General features: G+C 47.9%; 1 protein-coding gene across 5 annotated transcripts; it reads left to right on the top strand.

The window, feature by feature from the left end:
- The first annotated feature begins 569 nt into the window (after positions 1-569).
- Positions 570-10981, top strand: fam120b (family with sequence similarity 120B). Of its 5 annotated transcripts, XR_006956782.1 has the most exons (11): positions 570-1962; positions 2108-2288; positions 2492-2650; positions 2759-2931; positions 3527-3619; positions 5797-6003; positions 6110-6218; positions 7555-7741; positions 7878-7966; positions 8694-9322; positions 10676-10981. XR_006956782.1 is itself a non-coding variant. In XM_047030011.1 (10 exons), exons 1-9 carry the CDS (start codon positions 946-948, stop codon positions 7924-7926), a joined length of 2175 nt encoding a protein of 724 aa, XP_046885967.1. In that variant the 5' UTR covers positions 570-945; the 3' UTR covers positions 7927-7966; positions 8694-9364. The 5 variants fall into 5 exon arrangements, 3 of the variants coding, with proteins under 3 accessions (XP_046885967.1, XP_046885966.1, XP_046885968.1); XM_047030011.1 differs by lacking the exon at positions 10676-10981 and having other exon boundaries at positions 8694-9364; XR_006956783.1 differs by lacking the exons at positions 8694-9322; positions 10676-10981 and having other exon boundaries at positions 7560-7741; positions 7878-8639.
- Positions 10982-18156: the final 7175 nt, after the last annotated feature.

Below are 18156 nucleotides of genomic sequence, written 5' to 3'. Positions count from 1 at the left end.
GCGGATTTGTACGGGGCGGTGCCCCTTTAGAAAGACTCCCCGTGTCCTGCCGAGCATCTGCCCAGTGATGAACAGATGTAGTCACCTGCAGTGACAGCGCGCATATGTTCTTACCCATTCACACTTTGCAAGAGAACGCGACAATAGGCTTTGTGTGCGCTGCAATATAAATCCTGTATGAGCTCTCTCATCTCAATAACACAGTTGTGTCCATAAAGTTATACTTACAAATAAACTGAATAAAGTATAGCTCACCAATTGATTTTTAAAATGCGAAATTAATAGCTACAACATTTAGAAACACATTGTAGCGTTAATTGATGAGCCTTTCTGGGCCTGTAGGAAAAAAATTATTTTCGAAATGCCACATTTCCTTAAAAGAAAATGAAAACCCTAAATGCTTAACAAAATTTACTGAATTATTATATAAAGTGTTATAAATATTAAGTCTGGTGACCAATGACCACTCTGGTCTACATTAAACATTTTAGGAGAGTCGAGTCCGCACGTGTATTTTGTTTACAAAAGCTGCTGAGCTGCTGCGTGGTGACGAAATACAGCGTGCCAAAACAGGAAATCGTAGGCTGACTAGCTAGCATCGTTGTTGAAGTGTCTAGCAAGATATTAAAAGTGTGTGTATTAGACATTATTCTTTCCTTTAAGAACAATTAGGTTTGTATTTTTCATCTTAACGTTTTACCCAAACTCTCACCTGACTCACTATAGGATAGTGAGGCAGGGATTTTCACATATCGGAAGGTCTGTTAGCATTCCGCTTAGCATGCAACACACACGCATGCCATGGAATTTCGTGGTTGCTTGGATTGTTTGAACGAATATGCTGTAATTCCGTGATTGTCAGACATGTTCAGAACTGGGAGTGACAGCATCATGCATGTATCCTGAACATTATTGGATTACTGTATATCGTATGTCAGAACAGAGATGGGTGTGAAGGGTTTGCAGTCTTTCACTGAACAGTGCTGTCAAGAGGGCTGTATGCCAGTGCACCTCCGAGAACTGGCCAGCCAGCATGTCAGGAATCAACCCTCAACAAGTGACCCCAATCCTCCTACACTAGTGGTGGACGGTATGGCCTGTGTGAGGCAGTGGTACAGCTGTCCAGCCTGGGTCCATGGGGGCCAGTGGAAGCATTTTCTCCATCTGCTGAAGGAGTGGGTGGGGGCCTTCACGTCTGCAGGGATCCGCTTAGTATTCTTCTTTGATGGTGTAGTGGAGGAACAGAAGAGGGCAGAGTGGATAAAGCGGAGGCAGAGGGTAAACAGGGACATTTCTAGACTGTTCACCCATGTGAAGAGGCAGGGGCAGCAGCCAGGCCGGGACTTGTTCTGTCTGCCCTCGGCACTGTCCACCTTCTCCCTCTTTGCTCTGCGCTCCCTGGGCCAACAGGTCCACTGTTCTGTACGAGAGGCTGACTATGAGATTGCTACCTTCGCCCTTCAGCAGAATTGCATGGGCATACTAGGCCAGGACTCTGACTTTCTCATCTATGACAGTGCCCCCTACTTGTCAGTCAACAAGCTGCGTCTTGACCGCATGACCACGATGATGTACTCCAGAGACTGCCTCTGCCACACCCTCCAACTGCACATGGCAGAGCTCCCGCTCCTGGCGTGTCTCCTTGGAAACGATGTGGTGCCAGAAGCAAGGATGCAGCATGTGCGTAGCAGAGCCCTGGCGATCTACCGGAAGACGCATCCGTGCTCTGATCTGCCACTGAGGGAGAAGGTCCTGGCTGTAGCCCAGCTCATATTCTCCTCCCGGGGATGCCTGGGTCCTGCAGGTCTGGATCTCTCAGACTCAGACAGGCAGGTGCTGCAGATGGGACTGCAGTACTACCTACTGCCAGGGCAGCAGTCACTGTGGGAGGGTCTAGTTTCCTCCTTTCCCCTTAGTCCTGTGTGTGCAATGGAAAGATACGTTTGCCCGGAAGTCCTCCAGGTAATCAGTTTAAACAGATAACCATGTGGCACGCATAAACCTCTACTCCTCAATGTGGTGTACACATTTTTCTATCATCACCAACATCAATCATGTTGTGTGACTGTTGTAGTGAGTCAACTGCACCATTCTCTCTCGCTGACAGGCAGCCAGAGAGAAGCACGCGCGATGCGAGGGTTTCATGGTGTACAACGTGCTGTACAATGGCATGGTGGAGTGCAGTAACACCCTGGAAGATAAGGAGGATGAGGATCTGGCTCCCCAGGCTCTGGTGTTTCAACCATGCAGGGAGCACATCTACGGAATCCTGCTCCCAATACACCCAGGTGCCTGTTGCTAACCCACAGGGAAATGTTGCTCATGGATGCTTTTTCTCGTTGCCTTGTGCTGGATACAGGGAGTTGAATATTTGTAGGCGATTTTATGGAGATACAAAAACAACTACATTACACACATGCTGTTGTTGAACAACTGGTGTGTAGTATGTGAGTCGTTATATCTTGTAATATCTTGTGTTTTTTTTAAGCAGACAGCAATGGAGATGTCCCAACAGTCAAAGAGTGGTTTGTGTTCCCCAATAGCCCACTGAAGCAGCCCAACATAGTCTATCCTGCACCCCTCACACGCCCAGGTACAGCATCACCCAGCGTAGATCTGGAAGACCAACAAAAGAGACTACTGACCACCTGTGACTACTCAGTCTTTTACTCAATGATGGCTTTCAGGAATACAAAGTGTTTTCATCCTACAGAGTGATCATATCTTATGCTTTCTGTTTTGCTTTCTTACCATCTAGGTGGACAACCAGATCTGAAGGTGTTGTGGTTTGGGCAGGACCCTGAATCATCTAGTCTCCGCCTGACTTGCTTCTTGTCAGTGTTTGGCTGTGAGGAGCTGTCAGTGGAGCAGGGCCAACTAGAAGGTTCTCTCCTGGCGGTACTCTGTCTGGTCACCTACATCACCAAACAGGTGAAGGCTGGGTTCAGGCCTGTCTTTCCCTCAACACAGACCTAAACAAACCCTGAGCCTTACAATGTCACTTCCAAGTGCACCTATAATTTCAATATGGCTTTTACTCAGAAGGTTTGATATACATCAGGGAAAGCTAGCCTGTATTGATGTCTGGAGTATGGGCCGGTCTTTTTTAACCAAACGTCATCAACTCTCAACCATGTACCATAATGGCTAGTTTATATTCACCGTTCCCCAAAGTCATTAGACAGTGCTGATGTTTGTATTGGTTTATATTGCTGTCCATTGTTATGACAAGATGGCATTGTTGGCTTCTGCTGCCAGATATGAACTCTTGATGGGGGGACAGTAGTAGCGCTATGACCCGGGTCTTATTCGGGGTTCTCTCCAGACAATGAAGGCTATCAGTGTCTGATAGAGGACAATAGTAGGACTCTTCTCTGCTCTCCAAGGCCTTAATACATTATTCATGCACCTCCAGTGCCTTCTCATTCACAGCTGTTTGTTTTGAACGCAAGGCCTTGTGTTTGTGGTTAGTCTAATGAACAGTCCTCTCTCCTCATGTCTGTCTATCTGTGTGTGTGTCTATCAGGTGGAGCGCCTCAGTCTGGAGGATGTAGACGCCTATCTGAGCCAGGCCGTCTGTCTCAGGTCCAAGAGCCCCACGCAGCTACGACACACTGCAGTGAGTTCACATGGCTGATCTACTGGCCGTGGTCGTGTCTGCTTGCTCGGCCAATAAGTGTGTCACTAGTGGACCTCTGCAGCCCCGGATGGGTCCACTGCTCTGTGCCTGCATCGTTATTACTTCACCAAATGTCTCAAGTCTTTGTGTCATTTTTGGTGCTCTGCACATACATGGCTGACTCTTTTCCCTGAATCTGATTTCAGTTCAACCGCCAGTCTTTTAGCTGTTTATTTTTACTTCTTAATTATGGCATTTAGTTCGCCTAATTAGCATTTTCTACTGCTCATTGGTACACAATAATTAGGTCTAGGCCTCAAATTGAGCATTCATTGAGGGATTTTTCTTTAAAAGTCTTCCAGAGGTGAAGTGTGTCTGGGGTACGAAGCTGTATTTATACAAGTAAGAGGATTCCTTCTTCCATCAGTGAGCTTTAGTAAACAAAAAGACCCTTTAGATAATGCCCTCTCAGGAGGTCAAAATGAGGGGAGGGTTCTAGTGACATACTGACAAACCCACAAAGAGAAGAATTATTTCACAATATATGAAGGCCTGGCGATGGAAAGTGCTGAGGGGGGAGACATTTTGCGACATTCCTCCTTAAATGACTGTGATTGTGGTCAGATCCTCAGAACGATGTGCTGCTTTGCCTGGCGACAGCCTCCAAGCTGTCCTTGACAACAACCACAGGGCTATTTACGCTCGGGGCTGCCCGATTTAAACGCTGCTACGCCCGCTACTCCTAGTAGAGACACTAACTGTTGTCTACGACCCCCGTCCTCTTCCAACTCAATGGAAGTTGGGTAAAAATGTTCACCCAGGGTTGTCTGTAACACTTTGAGAACTTTAATGAACCTCAACGTCATGGAAGTTAACCAAATATATAATGTCCAACTACGTCAGTAACCTTCAACTTCATTGTTTGGTGCTAACTTTGTGCTCACCCCAAGTTGTGTTTGTTGTGAAGGTGTGTTTGTTTATGTTCCAGGATTAAGAACATTCACAGTGAAACAGTAGATGCTGGAGTATGTGCGGTAATAAAAGTGTGTTTGTGGTTGACAGATGTCACGTTAAAGGGTACTCTGGCAGCAGGTGTTGAATGGCTGGACTGAAAAAGGTCATTAGAAAAGTGTGTGTGTGTGCACTCCAGCACTCCACACACACACACCTGTTGCCTCAAACCATTGTTTGGCTCCCACCAGGACAGATACTGTCACATCTGCCTGAAACGGGGAGAAAGGGAGGGGGGGGGGGGGGGTCTGACAACAGGGTGTGTCAGGAGAGGAGAACAGAGGAGTGGAGGGCTGAATGTGTGTGCAGGGGGGGGGGGGGGGTTAGGGTGGTTAAGAGTGGTAGCCAGATGGTAGAGGTCTCTCCAGGGACATCTTCCTGGCTGTTGCCTCTATGCACAGTCACACTGAGAGAACGTGCCCACTCAGGCTCCAAACTGGCCCTCGACTGAGCCAGGAGTGCCCCACGAGTAAAGGCACTGAGATTGAACTGCTTCTATCCATGTGTGAACAGTCATACACACTGTTTACCACACTAACCTGGATGTACTCCGAAAGACAGACTTGTGTGTGTGTGTGTGTGTTCTAGCGTACTGCTGTGTGTGTCAGATGAGATGAGCGGTCTTTGTCTTGGCCAGTGTGCCTGCAGGGCCTAAGGGGCTGGTGTTTCTTTGTTTGTTGTAGGTGAAGCAGTCTTTTTGTTTGTAATAGTTTAGGCTTTGTTTGAGTTGGAGCAGGTGGCGGGCAGGCAGACAGGCCGAGATAGAAAGACTGGTATGCAAGGAGACTGGTTGAGCGTGTGTTTGTTTGTGTGTCTGTGTGTGTGTGTTTCCTGAAACACACAATCACAGACATTATGCACACACACAGACATATATGTGCACGTACACATACACACACACACACATCCTTATCCATGACAGGCATTTAATATACAGTGAATCAGTGATCAATGTAATCTCTAATCTCAGAGCAGCAGCTGCCTGATAGCCGGAACACACACACACACACACAAACACATCTGCCTGCTGCTACTGCGTCTGTAGTCACCTGCTCCTGCAGGTGCCCTTTCAGTCATTTCTCTGTGCTATCGAACCCCCTCTCACCCCCTCCTCCTCTCCTCCTCTCCCCCCTCTCACTGTCCCTCCCCACCTCCCTCTCTGTTAGGTTCCTCATGTGAACTCTCGGGCGATCCAGCTGGGCTCTCTGTTTGTGCGCGGCCTGACCCATCTGCTGGATGCTAACAGTGCCTGCGGTCAGCCCCTGGCCATGGAGGAGCTGATGCCCTGGCACACCTTTGACGGCCTGCTCTTTCACTCCAAATACCTGATGGCACACACTGGCACACCTCACCACCTGCTGCTGGAGGACAATGTGAGGGGGTTGTGTGTGTGTGTGTGTGTTTGTGTCTTTCAGAAAGAGGAGACCTCATGTGTTGTTGGTCATGTTTTCTTTTCTTATTCTCATTGTCTCACCCCAGGCCTGCTGGCTCTCCACGTTTGTCAGCCTGAGACAGAAGGTTCTAGAGGCCTGCAGAAGGAAGGGTAGAATTGTCCAGTCCATCCCCAGACCCAGGACAACACTCCCAGGTGAGATTCAACCTGCCGGGGCTACAACGAGAGGACAAACAGAAAGGATAACAGGATGATGAAGCTCAATCTTCTGTCTATAAACGCAAAATACTGGATAAAAAAACACAGTGGCCTAACCGCAAAAAATGGCGCTGTAGTCTTGAGGGTGTGGCTGTATGGAGTTTTAAACATCTGGGACTACAATACCCAGCAGTCAGTGTGTTAATGGAATCCATGTGGGTGTCCGGCAGCAGGCCCAGAGCTCTTCTTGGCTCGTTACTCTGCTTTGTCATACAGAAATGGTTCTGGGCTGTCTTTTTATATGCCGGGGCTCTATATTAAGTAACATAACAAGACAACAAAATTACTATATGGCGAGGCCGATACAAAGGCCCCTCGAGACCGCTGCTCCGCAATGGCTCCCCGCGTCCTGTGGTTGCTACGTAGATGAAAAGACAGACCCACCAGCTAAATTGTATCCATGTGTTTGTATTTCTGACATTGAGCAACATGCCTAAATGTGCAATGTAGCTGCCTCATGCTCAGACTGTTGTACTTTGAGCTCATCTGCCAAATGACCTTTTTGCAATCGTAAATAAATGAATACATTCGAAGCCTCAAGGGTACATAAGGTTATCCTTATAGTGGATAAACATTCTGCATGTATTCATGGAAAACATGATAACATCATAGATTGATCAAATAAAATTGTATCCACGATTGCAGTTTTGGGTGAGAGGTGAAACATTTCTTTCCTCTGTTTTCAGTAACATTGCTAACTAGATGGTGAAATGCCCCCTGTCCTAGATACATTGAGGCATCCCTGTATAACAGGAGTCTACATCTAGACGACACAAGAGTCCATGCTCCGGGATCAACGTAGGCTGTCACAAATGTTTAGAGGAAGGCAAACAAAGAAGATCTTGGCCACGGCTGGGGCACCATCTGATGGATGTTGACACACTTTGATCACACTTTGATTGCACATGGTTTTCTCTGCTGTGTAGCCGTTACACTTTGTCGACTTTGCACTGCTACAATGTTTTTTTGTTTAATGTCCTAGCCCTTGCCAGTAATGATTACCCCAGAGTTGTGCTGTAGGGCACAGGCAGGGCTTTCTGTTTGTGTTTACGCGTGTGCATGTGTGTGCGTGGTTGTGTGTGTCTTGTGTGTGTCTTGTGTGTGTCTTGTGGCTTCATGGCGGTGGCGCTGATGGTCACAGGGATATAACTGCATGGTTTGTGTTTGGAAGAATATTTCATGTTTTGTCTCCTCAGCGAACATTTATCCAGAGAGTCTGGACTATGTTATTAAATCCGCATTCAGATGCTGCATGTCTCTATATTGTCCTCAGGGCAGCCGGTCACTGACAGACGGCAGCGGGGGGAGAGAAACCCCCAGCAGCACAGAGTCACCCCGCAGCACAGAGACACCCAGCAGCACAGAGACACCCAGCTGCCCGGAGGAGCCACAACAGGGACTGAGCACTCCAGACCGAGAGCCAGAGCCCCCAACCGACAGAGATACCAGCTAGCCCCCAGGTAAGCCCTGTGTTTAGAGTTAGACTAAGGCCATGGAACAGTGTCATTTGCTTGTGTCGCACACTGTCATTGCCAGCTGCTGTTAATGTCCATCCGGTCCCTTTCACACGCTTTTTGTGTTTTTCTCCTATCCCAGGTGGACCCAGTACAATCACTTTCAGGACCCTGGTTCAGGTCTGCCCTGAGTTATGGTCAGGGTTGGAGAGAGGGACAGGGGATCGGAGGGTGAGAGAGAGGGATTTCTAATTTGTGATTCATCTCTCAGACAGGCGGGGTTAGACGACTCCTGGGCACTGATCCATCCAGTCAGCCCTCTGGCAAGCCAACTACAGGAGATGTAGAGTAGGTGAAAAATGAGATCTGGGTGTCAGTTGGAATGTGACTGAGATGAGAGGAAAGGAGAAGTAGAGATCAGTTGATAAAACAAAGGAGAAGAGGAGAAGATGATGAGAGAAGTGTCTGAGAGAGCAAACCAGTGGGATTAAGCACTTCAAATCCTAGGACGTATTGACTCAGCGGAATAAGATTGGCTGCATTCTCCTATGGAGTGTGTGCAAACAGGAGGGATAATTGAGAGGTGGGGCTGCAGTTACTCTAGCCAAATCAAGCTTGAAGTGTGCCACTTCAAACATGCACTGGTCAGTGGATTTACCTGTTTCTTGATCTGTTTATTTAACTGGTTAAATAAAAGAGAAACGTGTCACGTGAGCTGAGTTGTCATCGGATTTGTTCTGATCTCTCTTGAGAGTTCCATTTCAACTCTCCGCTCTGTTGTTGTGGATGTAGACGTTACTTCCTACATTCATCAGGCAGAACAGTAGGATTGGAAACCTTCCAAAATAAATACTCAATTTGACATAATGTAATACGAATGCCTTGCACTGCAGACTGCAGAAATGCAGTGACTGTTGTGTGTAGTTATGCCAGTGTCTGCCTATGCATTCCTCCACAGGGACATCATAAAAGCAGCCAGAGAGGAAAGAGGATATGGAGAAAGTTCCACAGAGCCAGTGGTCAGAGAGCAGCAGCTCCTTCCTCTAGAGAGAGTCCCCTCCCAGCCTCACACACTGGAATGAAAAACACAGGCAGTGTGTGTGACAACATACACGTTCACATGTGTGTCAGACTATAGACTGAGCAGGAAAGACACAGCGTGATTTATGACAGGAGGAAGATGACAAGAAGTTTGTTGATCAAGCAATGGTGAGATCCCGGTGCTCTGTCTGGCGAAGGGGCTCAGAGATCCTGCTTCCCCACTGCTGTACCATGGAAGGTATGCTACCTCACTTTGGACGGGCACAGTACGAAGTTGGAAAGAGTAGCTTTAGTGTCTCACAGTCAGTGTCACATTAGGCCTCAGTCACAATGCTGGTGGCTGGAAACGGAACCATACGGTGGGTCTGTTGGCGTACCTTGGCGGTACAGTGAAGCTAAACAAGCCGTGTTAGCATGTTAGTCTATAAAGAGACATGGATAAATGGTATCAACAACAACAAGAGACGCGGCGGCACGATGGCTCCCCGGCTTCCACAGCCCCCAATTATCCTGGTTAATTACGGCCTGGCTGCCTGTGTGCTAATGGTAAATATAGGCCCTCTCTCTCTCTCTCTCTCTCTCTCTCTCTCTCTCTCTCTCTCTCTCTCTCTCTCTCTCTCTCTCTCTCTCTCTCTCTCTCTCTCTCTCTGTCTCTGTCTCTCTCTCTCTCTGGTCTCTCTCACTCTCTCTCTCTCTCTCTCTCTCTCTCTCTCTGGTCTCTCTCTCTCTGGTCTCTCTGTCTCTCTCTCTCTCTCTGGTCTCTCTCTCTGGCCTCCCTCTGGCCCACAGGGGCTGTGGTCCTGGCCGAGGGGGTGGGGGGTGGGGGGTGGGTGGAGGGAAGAAGGGATGTGGTGGGAGGGAGGGGGAGGGGGTAGGGGGATGTGGTGACTGACGGGCGGGGGGGAGTGGCGGCACAGGGGTGGGGCACATCCATCTTCAGGGCCATAACTGTACAGACATTGGGTTTGGGGAGGAGGAAGGAAAATGGGTGGAGGGCTTGATGGAGGATTGGTGAAAGGGTGGATAAGTAAAAAGGGAGGTGGACAAAGAGGGAAAATGGTGTGGAAGAGAGGCAAAAGGGGGATGACGGGTAAAAGGGGGAGGCTAGGGGGAGGAGCGCAGCATGTCTCTCTGGCATCCAAACCCAGGACTTGGCAGGTTATCGTGTCTGTTTCCAAGAGTATGAGGTTGGGTGAAGACAATGGCCCTCCTGCACACCATACCTAGAGCAACAATGTAATCTCCGTTTTATATGTAGGAGGACAACAGTTTTGGACTGACTGGTTGAGTGTACATTGGTCCTGGTTTGTGTATAATCAGTAGTAGTGTTTCATTAAAACATATGTTGCTTCTTGTCGCACAAACATACTGTAGTGTTGGGATTAGAAATTTCACAATAGTGTAAAAGTTACATATCTGGGATGCCTAAAATACTTGCAAACTGTATTGTCCACTTATAGCTCAGGGTAAATATGGCTCAGACTATAAATAGTGTTTTTCTTCAGAGAGAGAAATCAGGAACCGGTTCCAGATTGTTGATGGTGTATTTATGGACCCACTTCCACAGAGTCGAAACCCAAAGAAGGAAAAAGACAGAGAACAGACCCCAGAGTGGCGTGCAGCGTAGAGTGCTGGCTGACTGTTGGCATATACTTAGTGGGTTGAGTTAAAAGGGAGAGTGAGTTCTGTGCAGACCAAGTAAACAGTCGTACCATGCTCTGGTCAGTGTGCCCACGGTGACCCACACACACTCATACTGGTTAAATCAGCCTATAACAATCTCTCCCCTCTTCCAAAACCACCCCACCCCCTACCCTCCAGTGATCTTCTGGGAGAGGAGGTGTGATGGTCTGTCAGTAAAGGGACTGTGTCTTAATGTGTTAATGTGTCTTCAAACAGATCCCCCTGCCCCGGTCACCTCCGAGGGTCTTTCTCACTCCTCCGTGGTGTGGAACAATGCCGCAGCGGATGAAAAGGATGTAAGGTTATGTTACTGAGACACCTCTTCAGCTCCTCCCTCTTTCCTTCCCTCCTCCCCTTGCCTCCCTCCCTCCCCCCAACCCTGCTTTCCCCACCCCTTGCACTGTATGAATAGGCACTGACTACTGGAACATATGCTGCTTGTTCCTCAATACACACTCAGTGTCTGTGTGTGTGTCTGTGTGTCACTGTGTAAAGATCAGTGCATGTGTGTGTGTGTATCCATGTGTGAGTCTTTGTATGTGAGAGTGTACGTGTATGTATGTGTGTGTGTGTGTGAGTGCGTGTGTAGGTGTGTGTGTGCGTGTGTTCATTGAAACATATGCTGCCTGTTGCACATCCACCATCTGTTCCTTGAATGAACTGATGGAGTGATCCCGTTGCCTTGGAGATGGGGCCATTCAGTCAAATAACCTTACAAACACTCCCTGCTCAGGTTTTGTGTTTGTGTGTGTGAGTGTTACAGAGAGAATGTGTGTGCAAGCATCGGAGTAGCAGTGTATCCCACAACATCCCCACTGTAGGAATTCCCAGTTCAGTCCAGTTGAAGTGAATTATTACAGTCAGCCACCCAGATCTTAGCACATACACTGGTATGTTACGTTAACTTTGCTCTGTTTTCCTAATAAAACAACATAGAATCAAATACCTTCCATGACAATACATGTGCGCCATATGGCAGAGGTTCAAAACTCGCTTGAGTCCCAACACAGTAATCCCTCTTCTCTACCCCTTCACTACTTATCTGTTGTTGACACGGTGTGTGTGTGTGTGTGTTTGCACCTCTAGGGGATAGACCTCAGGTGTATTTCCCAGAGGAAGGAACTCCCAAAGAGAGCAGTGAGAGTTGTACTACACAGGCCACACATTCTGGTGTGGCCGGGAGTCTGCCTGTATCTGATTTCCTTTCCACTGTTGCCCCTCCTCTGAACCTGAGACACAAAAGAGACAAGAGCAATACTACACACACACACACACACACACACTATATACACACGTGCACAGACACACACACAAAGGCAGCAGCAGGGGAGCAGTCAAGCACCTGAAACTGAATCCTCTGTATCTCCGCTGTTTTCTCTTTCTCCTCTCCGGTCGACTGTAACTAACCGCTGCTCCATTCATTCACAAGCTCACTTTAAGGATTTAAGGGAGCCTCTGTTCCACTCGCCTACCCCGCCCTCACCCCACCCTACCCTGGCCGCCTGCCAGCCATATGTCAGCCCCTCTCCTCCGCTACTGTAGCAGCACTACCCAGAACCCCCTGGGAGAGTATGGTTGTGTTTGGGTGAACGGCCACACGGCTGGGAGCTGCTGCGGGGACCTCCAGGTCTCTGGGCCCTCGCTGAACAACAGGATACACAGTTGCCCAGCAGTAGAAACCAGAGACAAGCCAGAGGGCCCAAGAAACAAAACAAAACAGAGGCTGGTTGGAGAGAGATACCGTGTCAGAGCATGGTTCTGGAATTGAAAGAAAGCTGAAGAGTGAAGGGCAACTGAATGAATTGATTGTAGCGCCGTCCAACTGCTGTTGTGTTTGGTGGACCTGTAACTGTCAAATTCTGACGTTCAAAGTTCAACTGTCACTAGAAGGATGGGGAATGGAAGAACAGAGTTGCTGTTGTTGTTTGTTTTCTACGGATTTTTGTGCGTGTGCACGTGTGTGTGCACGTGTGTGCACGTGTCAGGCGAGGGGGGAATAGTTGATGGAGGGTCAACCAGTAGTAATAACCAGGAAGACGATGTCATTAAAAAGACTGTCTGTTAGGGGAAGTTCCTTCCTCGCGTGTCAGAACAATGACCTGGTTAATCAAAGCACTGAGCACAACTTGCTTGAGGTGCTACCTAGAAGGCAGAGCGCCATAGGGGGAAGCATCACAGGGAGAGAACGGCAGCCTCTGAAGTCATGTCTCTGAGATGTGAGAGACGGGGCGCGGTGGCAGGGGATTTCCTGTCGACCGTGCATCCATGGGAGAGCGGTCTCCGTGCAACAGCTTCCCATTGTGAGGAGGCCTGACGGTGCGTGCTGGGATGTGGACTTCTGTCAGGCTTCAAGGGGCTGCCGACCTGTCCTGCTGTGGTTAGGATGTTTTTTAAGATACTCTGCGTATATCTACACTGGCATTCCACGTTTGTGTCACCTACCTAGTTAGCCATGGGGGTAATGGTTTGTGATAGGTGTTTTTAATGTGTTAGGACAAGAATAACCTTCAGAAACTCTACCAACCTTGTCTTAGATCCCCCACCACTGAAAAACAACAAGCCTGTTCAGTTTTCTTTATAAAACATAGCTTTGCTGACTGTGCCAAAATAAATAATAATTTGTTCTGTTTTTGTTCCCATTTTAGTATACTATCCGGTATTGTGCCCAGAGATGCATGGTTCCATGTGTGTGTTGTCATTTTAAATTGTATTAAATATGCGTGATGAGTTGCGAGTTTGAGAGTGTTTTTAAACTGCTTGTCATGGACTTTATCCTGCCACAAACCACCTGACCACTGTGCTGGTCACTTGGTGCCAGGACTACCAGGCCAGCGCGTGGCGCAGACAGACAGGCTGGGTATTAGGCTTGGCAGAGCTGTGATTTACTGGAGCCAGAGAGTCCATTCCATTGAACCTAGAAGAGCTCCCACACAACAAGGGAACAGAGCAGGAGACAGGCGCTCGCAGACACTGTTGCATGTCGTGGTTTCTTCCCCCAACCCCTTCTCTCCTCCACTGGGGATCTGGTGGGTGAACGTTCCCAAACCGCACAGCCCTCCCCTCAGCAGAGACAGCTCTGGATACTGAAGGTTCTGGGGTATTTTGATGTGACACACTGAGTCAGCTAGCACGACAATACAAGAGAATATAACGTAGAGGGCAGAACAGTGCTTAGAGCTGATCCAAGCCTCTCACATGAGTCCCCTCTCTCTTCCACTCTTCCCTTCCTCCTCTCCTCTCCCCTCTTGGTTTGTTGTGACACATTCTCTGGTTCTCTGCTTTTGTTTCTTTTCACACGACATCTAAATATCTTGGTACTTCTAACAGGAATATTTGGCTGAAGTCTCGGTTCTGCGAGTCTGTATTTAGAGTTTTGTGTTTATGAGTCATGTCCCATCAAAGAAGTGTTGATTCGGGCTGCCATCCCGCCAGCCTCTCTCTTCTCAGGCCCTTGCAGGCTTCTGGAGACATGATAATCTCCTTCTCAGGAAGAGGCTTACAGATGCTTGCATACACACACACTCACACATAGGTCAGAAGATGGATCGACAGAAGTATCTCAGGTATTTCTCTGGAGATGACCTTCACAAGTTTAAGTCCCTACACATCCCTGCTCTGACCTGAGCAGTCGAGCTGTCATTGGCAGATGGCATCATCGTTATGGCAGACTTCATGTTCTGAACCTCTGTCACACCATCCAAGATAATTGCCCAGACGTTTTATGACCAATAAAGAGAGCATATCTGACCAACCAGGTTTCAAACCTATTTGAAAGCTTTGTTCTCAGGAGGGTACCCCTCCTCATCGTCCTTCCAAACCACGTCCGCTACGCATAACTCTATTAGTGCTTGGTGGTTTTCTCTTCCCCCATGGAAACTCATGACCCCCCCCACCCCTACCTTCGACCCCCTATCTTTTCCCCCTCAGCTCCAATTCTGGGTACAGTGGGCTGTACACTATACGCTCTAACCTTTCACAGATGGCTCCAGGGGGATTCCAGGCAGCCACTTCCTCTGAAGTGATGTCAGTCACATGCGTGGAGAGTGGGGTCAACTGTGAGGCATGACGGGTCATGGCACGCCTAAGGTTAACAACTACAGGGGCAGGGTCACCGACAGGTTCCTCTGGTCTAATGTGATCTTTGACATGTGTGTATGATGTCGTAGGATGTCAGGGCTGTCTCTGTCAGGTATGATACCATGTGATCGACCTGCTCCGAATTTTAAGGGTAAATGTGTTAACCATTACACCGGAGAGGGCAAGAGGAAATTGGTTAAGGTCTCATCAGACTGATTTATGCCTCGCAATGGGAAGAAATGCATCCTCTCCCCCTCTCTCTCTCCATCTCTCTCTGTCTCAGGTGTGGCTAGCTTGTCTTCGTCAGGATAAATCACTTTTTGCCAGGACAGAGGCCTCCATCCTAAAGGGAATCCTTTTGATCTTGCCCTGCAGGATGCGAACAGCTTTGAATGTGCTTTAGCCCCAACTATTTTTCACAGGGGTAGAGAGACCTTGTTGCTAACCTGGGTAAGGCTAGCCATGGCCAACCATTTTATTTCTGGGCACAAGCCATTAAGTATAGAAAGTGTCTGTAGTGCCCTGTTCTTCAGAGAGGTGTTGGAGAGTCAGAGCCCGCTTCAGAGGTGTCTACAGATCAACCCCATGTCTCTCCTGTCTCTGCATAGTTGTGCTAATGATGGTGGCATCCAGTTTGGCTCTCATAAGCTCTCCTTACAGGAAACACAACTCCTCGTACTCCACAGTGGCCATGGTTAGGTGCTAAGGTGGGCTTTACCACTTCAAACACTAGCTCATTTATGCAAACCCGAGAGAGACGAGTGCTAATTTTAACAACTGAGTACATTTCCCTTTCTGATAGTAGGATAATGAGGTGCTTTTGTAGATAAGAGAAGGATACTGAGACGCTATTTAACTGCTTAACGGTTATTTCAGGATTTGGCTGTATAATGACGCTTTTGGTGAGATACATCTACTTAGCAGACGTAATTTTGTTGTGACTATTTCCAGTATCAGTACTTTTTTGTCAGTTAAAACCAAAATCTGGAGCATTCCTTCTGGAACATGGCAGCAACTCTAACCAAAACGAGTCCAGTCCAGTGAGGGGGGGGGTGGGGGTGGGGGGTTGGTCGTCCTGTAGATGAGATGCTTAATTGAGCAGTAAACAGACACATAACTGACCCCACAGCTACCTGTCATCCCCTGCGCTCTTTGATACGAGGAACAGCTTCCCTTAGCACAGTGCTGTCAGGCAGCCTCCCGGCCCGCCTTGCACTCACACATCTTTTGCCTCCGGGAGATGAGCTCTGACTGCCCACTGTCCTTCAGGATGCCCCTTCCTCATAATATATATGCTCTAATTAGCCATTCTTACCCTAATAGACCTACAAACAGCCTGGTGTGTCTGTACGTGTGTGTGCGAACTACTATAGGAGCCCCCCTGCTGCCAGCCAGGTGTGAATAACCAGGGTTGTCACCTCCAACTGCCCCAGGTGCCAGCAACCTGCTGGGAAACCACTTCACACCGGCCTGGGAATGAACCGGGTCGAGACAGAGACAACAACACACACAGGCCTGAGACAAAGAGGCAGGGTGAGGGAGTGGCTGTCTCAGCTACTGGGTCAGAGGGAAAGCACCACCTCACACACACACGCACAGTTTACCACACACACTCTGTCGTCCGCGTCGTGTCACACACACACCTATCTCCCGTCACAGTACTGTTTTTAGCCTGTGTGTATCCTGCGCTGTGCCCCCCTCCTTTCCTCTGCTGATAACTCTGTCAGTCTTGCGGCCCCCTGGGGGATGAGGAGCAGGGATGAGGAGGCTGTAATGAGCCTCTATACAGATGATAACACCAGGGCAGGAGATAACATTGGGAGGGACAGAGTAATGTGTCCTTATAGCAGGATGATACTGTTTTCCAGACTGCTTTCCTTTATTGCAGTGGTAGGAACTGAATACATGTGAAGAGACACAGGGAACTGTTTTCTGTATTTCTACAGTTTTCCTAAAAAGTTGACTGGATACAATAGTTCTCCAAACTGAATCTAGCACACATCTGTTTTGTATTTATATGTAGGGCATTATTGTAAAGACTCCATGAAAGAGAGAAGTTGTGTTTCAGTTGTGATTAAATTATATCCGTTTCCCACAAGCTGTTGTCTGCCTCCTCTTGTCCTCCTCCTTCTCCTCCTTTCTCTGGAGTGGTGGGAACAACCAAAGAGAGAGCATTCAAATGGGTAATTCAATTTGACTTCATCGCAAAGAGGAGACAGAATAAGAGATAGAGCAAGAGAAGAGAAAGAAGTGTAGAAAGTCAGCCGGAGAGAGACAGACACACGAACAGCTTACACGCCACCTATTGGTCATGGAATGTCATTGCCACTACATGATAGGTTGTAAAACTTCATATATATTTTTATTAGGAACTGAGTGTCTAACCCGATCATTGTTTGCTCTGGTGAATAGAATACCATTTTGTGTATACTGTTGGTGTGCTCATCTGTGTGTGTGTGTGTGTTGGGGAGGAGGTGTCTGTAGATCGAAGCTTACAGTAAGAGTCTTATGTGAATTGAGATCCTGCCTCCAAACATATTAACAGGAGGGAAAGGTGTATCAGGTCCAAATACATGAGCAGTTACTATCTTAAGGCCCTGAGTGGAATATCCTTTTACAGTGAATTGAAGACCCGCTATATCCACTTCTGAAGGTGTAGAATGAATTAAAGGTTAACTGCAGAAGGATGCCTGTTGAAGTATCTCCTTCTTCAAATGTTTGTCTGTCACTCAGTTCAGTGTAAAGCCCTGAAAAGAGAGTGTGAAGGATTATCTCAGGCTTTCATGTTCTTCTGACACCATTAGAAGCTCAGTCCTTCAGTCTGCCAATAGGTGATAGATAGCAGTGTGGCTCTGTGTGAAAGTGGGAGACGGGAAAAGAGCAGACTGTCAGTTCTGTTTGAGTTGCTTCTTATCTCTTTATCAAGAGAAGTATCAGGCTAACAGCCAGCTGCCACCTTCCACATCCACTTATTATTATAGAAGACCTAAAAAGGCTACTGCTATTTTGGTACCCATTGTTTTTCTATCTTGGTGCCTAATATGAATATCTGTAGCATTTTTGTATTTATTTAACATTTTAAACCAATGTACAATTTTTGTCACAAAAATGTATTTGTGTTATCATGTTGATGTTCTGTGGCCATCTTTAGGTGAAAATAAGCAGGCAGTGCAAATGTGGTTCTGTGTGTGGCTGTGTTTCTCTGTGTGCATGTGTGTGTATGTGTTTGTGAAAGAGAGAATGAGAAAGCAAACAATCCTTTGAAAAAAGGGTGGACGTCTTAAGCGCTGATTGAATCAATGAGGCCGGAGCCCGTGTGAAAAGTGTGTTTGAATAGAGAATAGAGAGGGCCGAGGTGGATGGCAGTTATTATATTATTTCCCAGTGGAGAGAGCAGGTCCCAGAGGCTGTATAACTGATTTAGATGGATCAGCAGAGGGGTTCTCAGACTCCTCGAGCCCCCCAAGCCCATGTCTGCTTGTCCTCCTGCTGCAGACCCTTTTCAGCCTCCTGACCCCCTCCACACACACATGCCTAACACACACACACACAATTGAGTCATGCACACATGCACGCACACATGCACGCATATGCACCAACAAATGTAAACACACACACAG

The sequence above is a fragment of the Hypomesus transpacificus genome, chromosome 11 (assembly GCF_021917145.1).
Source record: "Hypomesus transpacificus isolate Combined female chromosome 11, fHypTra1, whole genome shotgun sequence".
NCBI classification, from domain to species: domain Eukaryota; kingdom Metazoa; phylum Chordata; class Actinopteri; order Osmeriformes; family Osmeridae; genus Hypomesus; species Hypomesus transpacificus.
The sequence above is the reverse complement of the archived record's forward strand: the minus strand, read 5'-3'. Positions and strand labels throughout refer to the sequence as shown.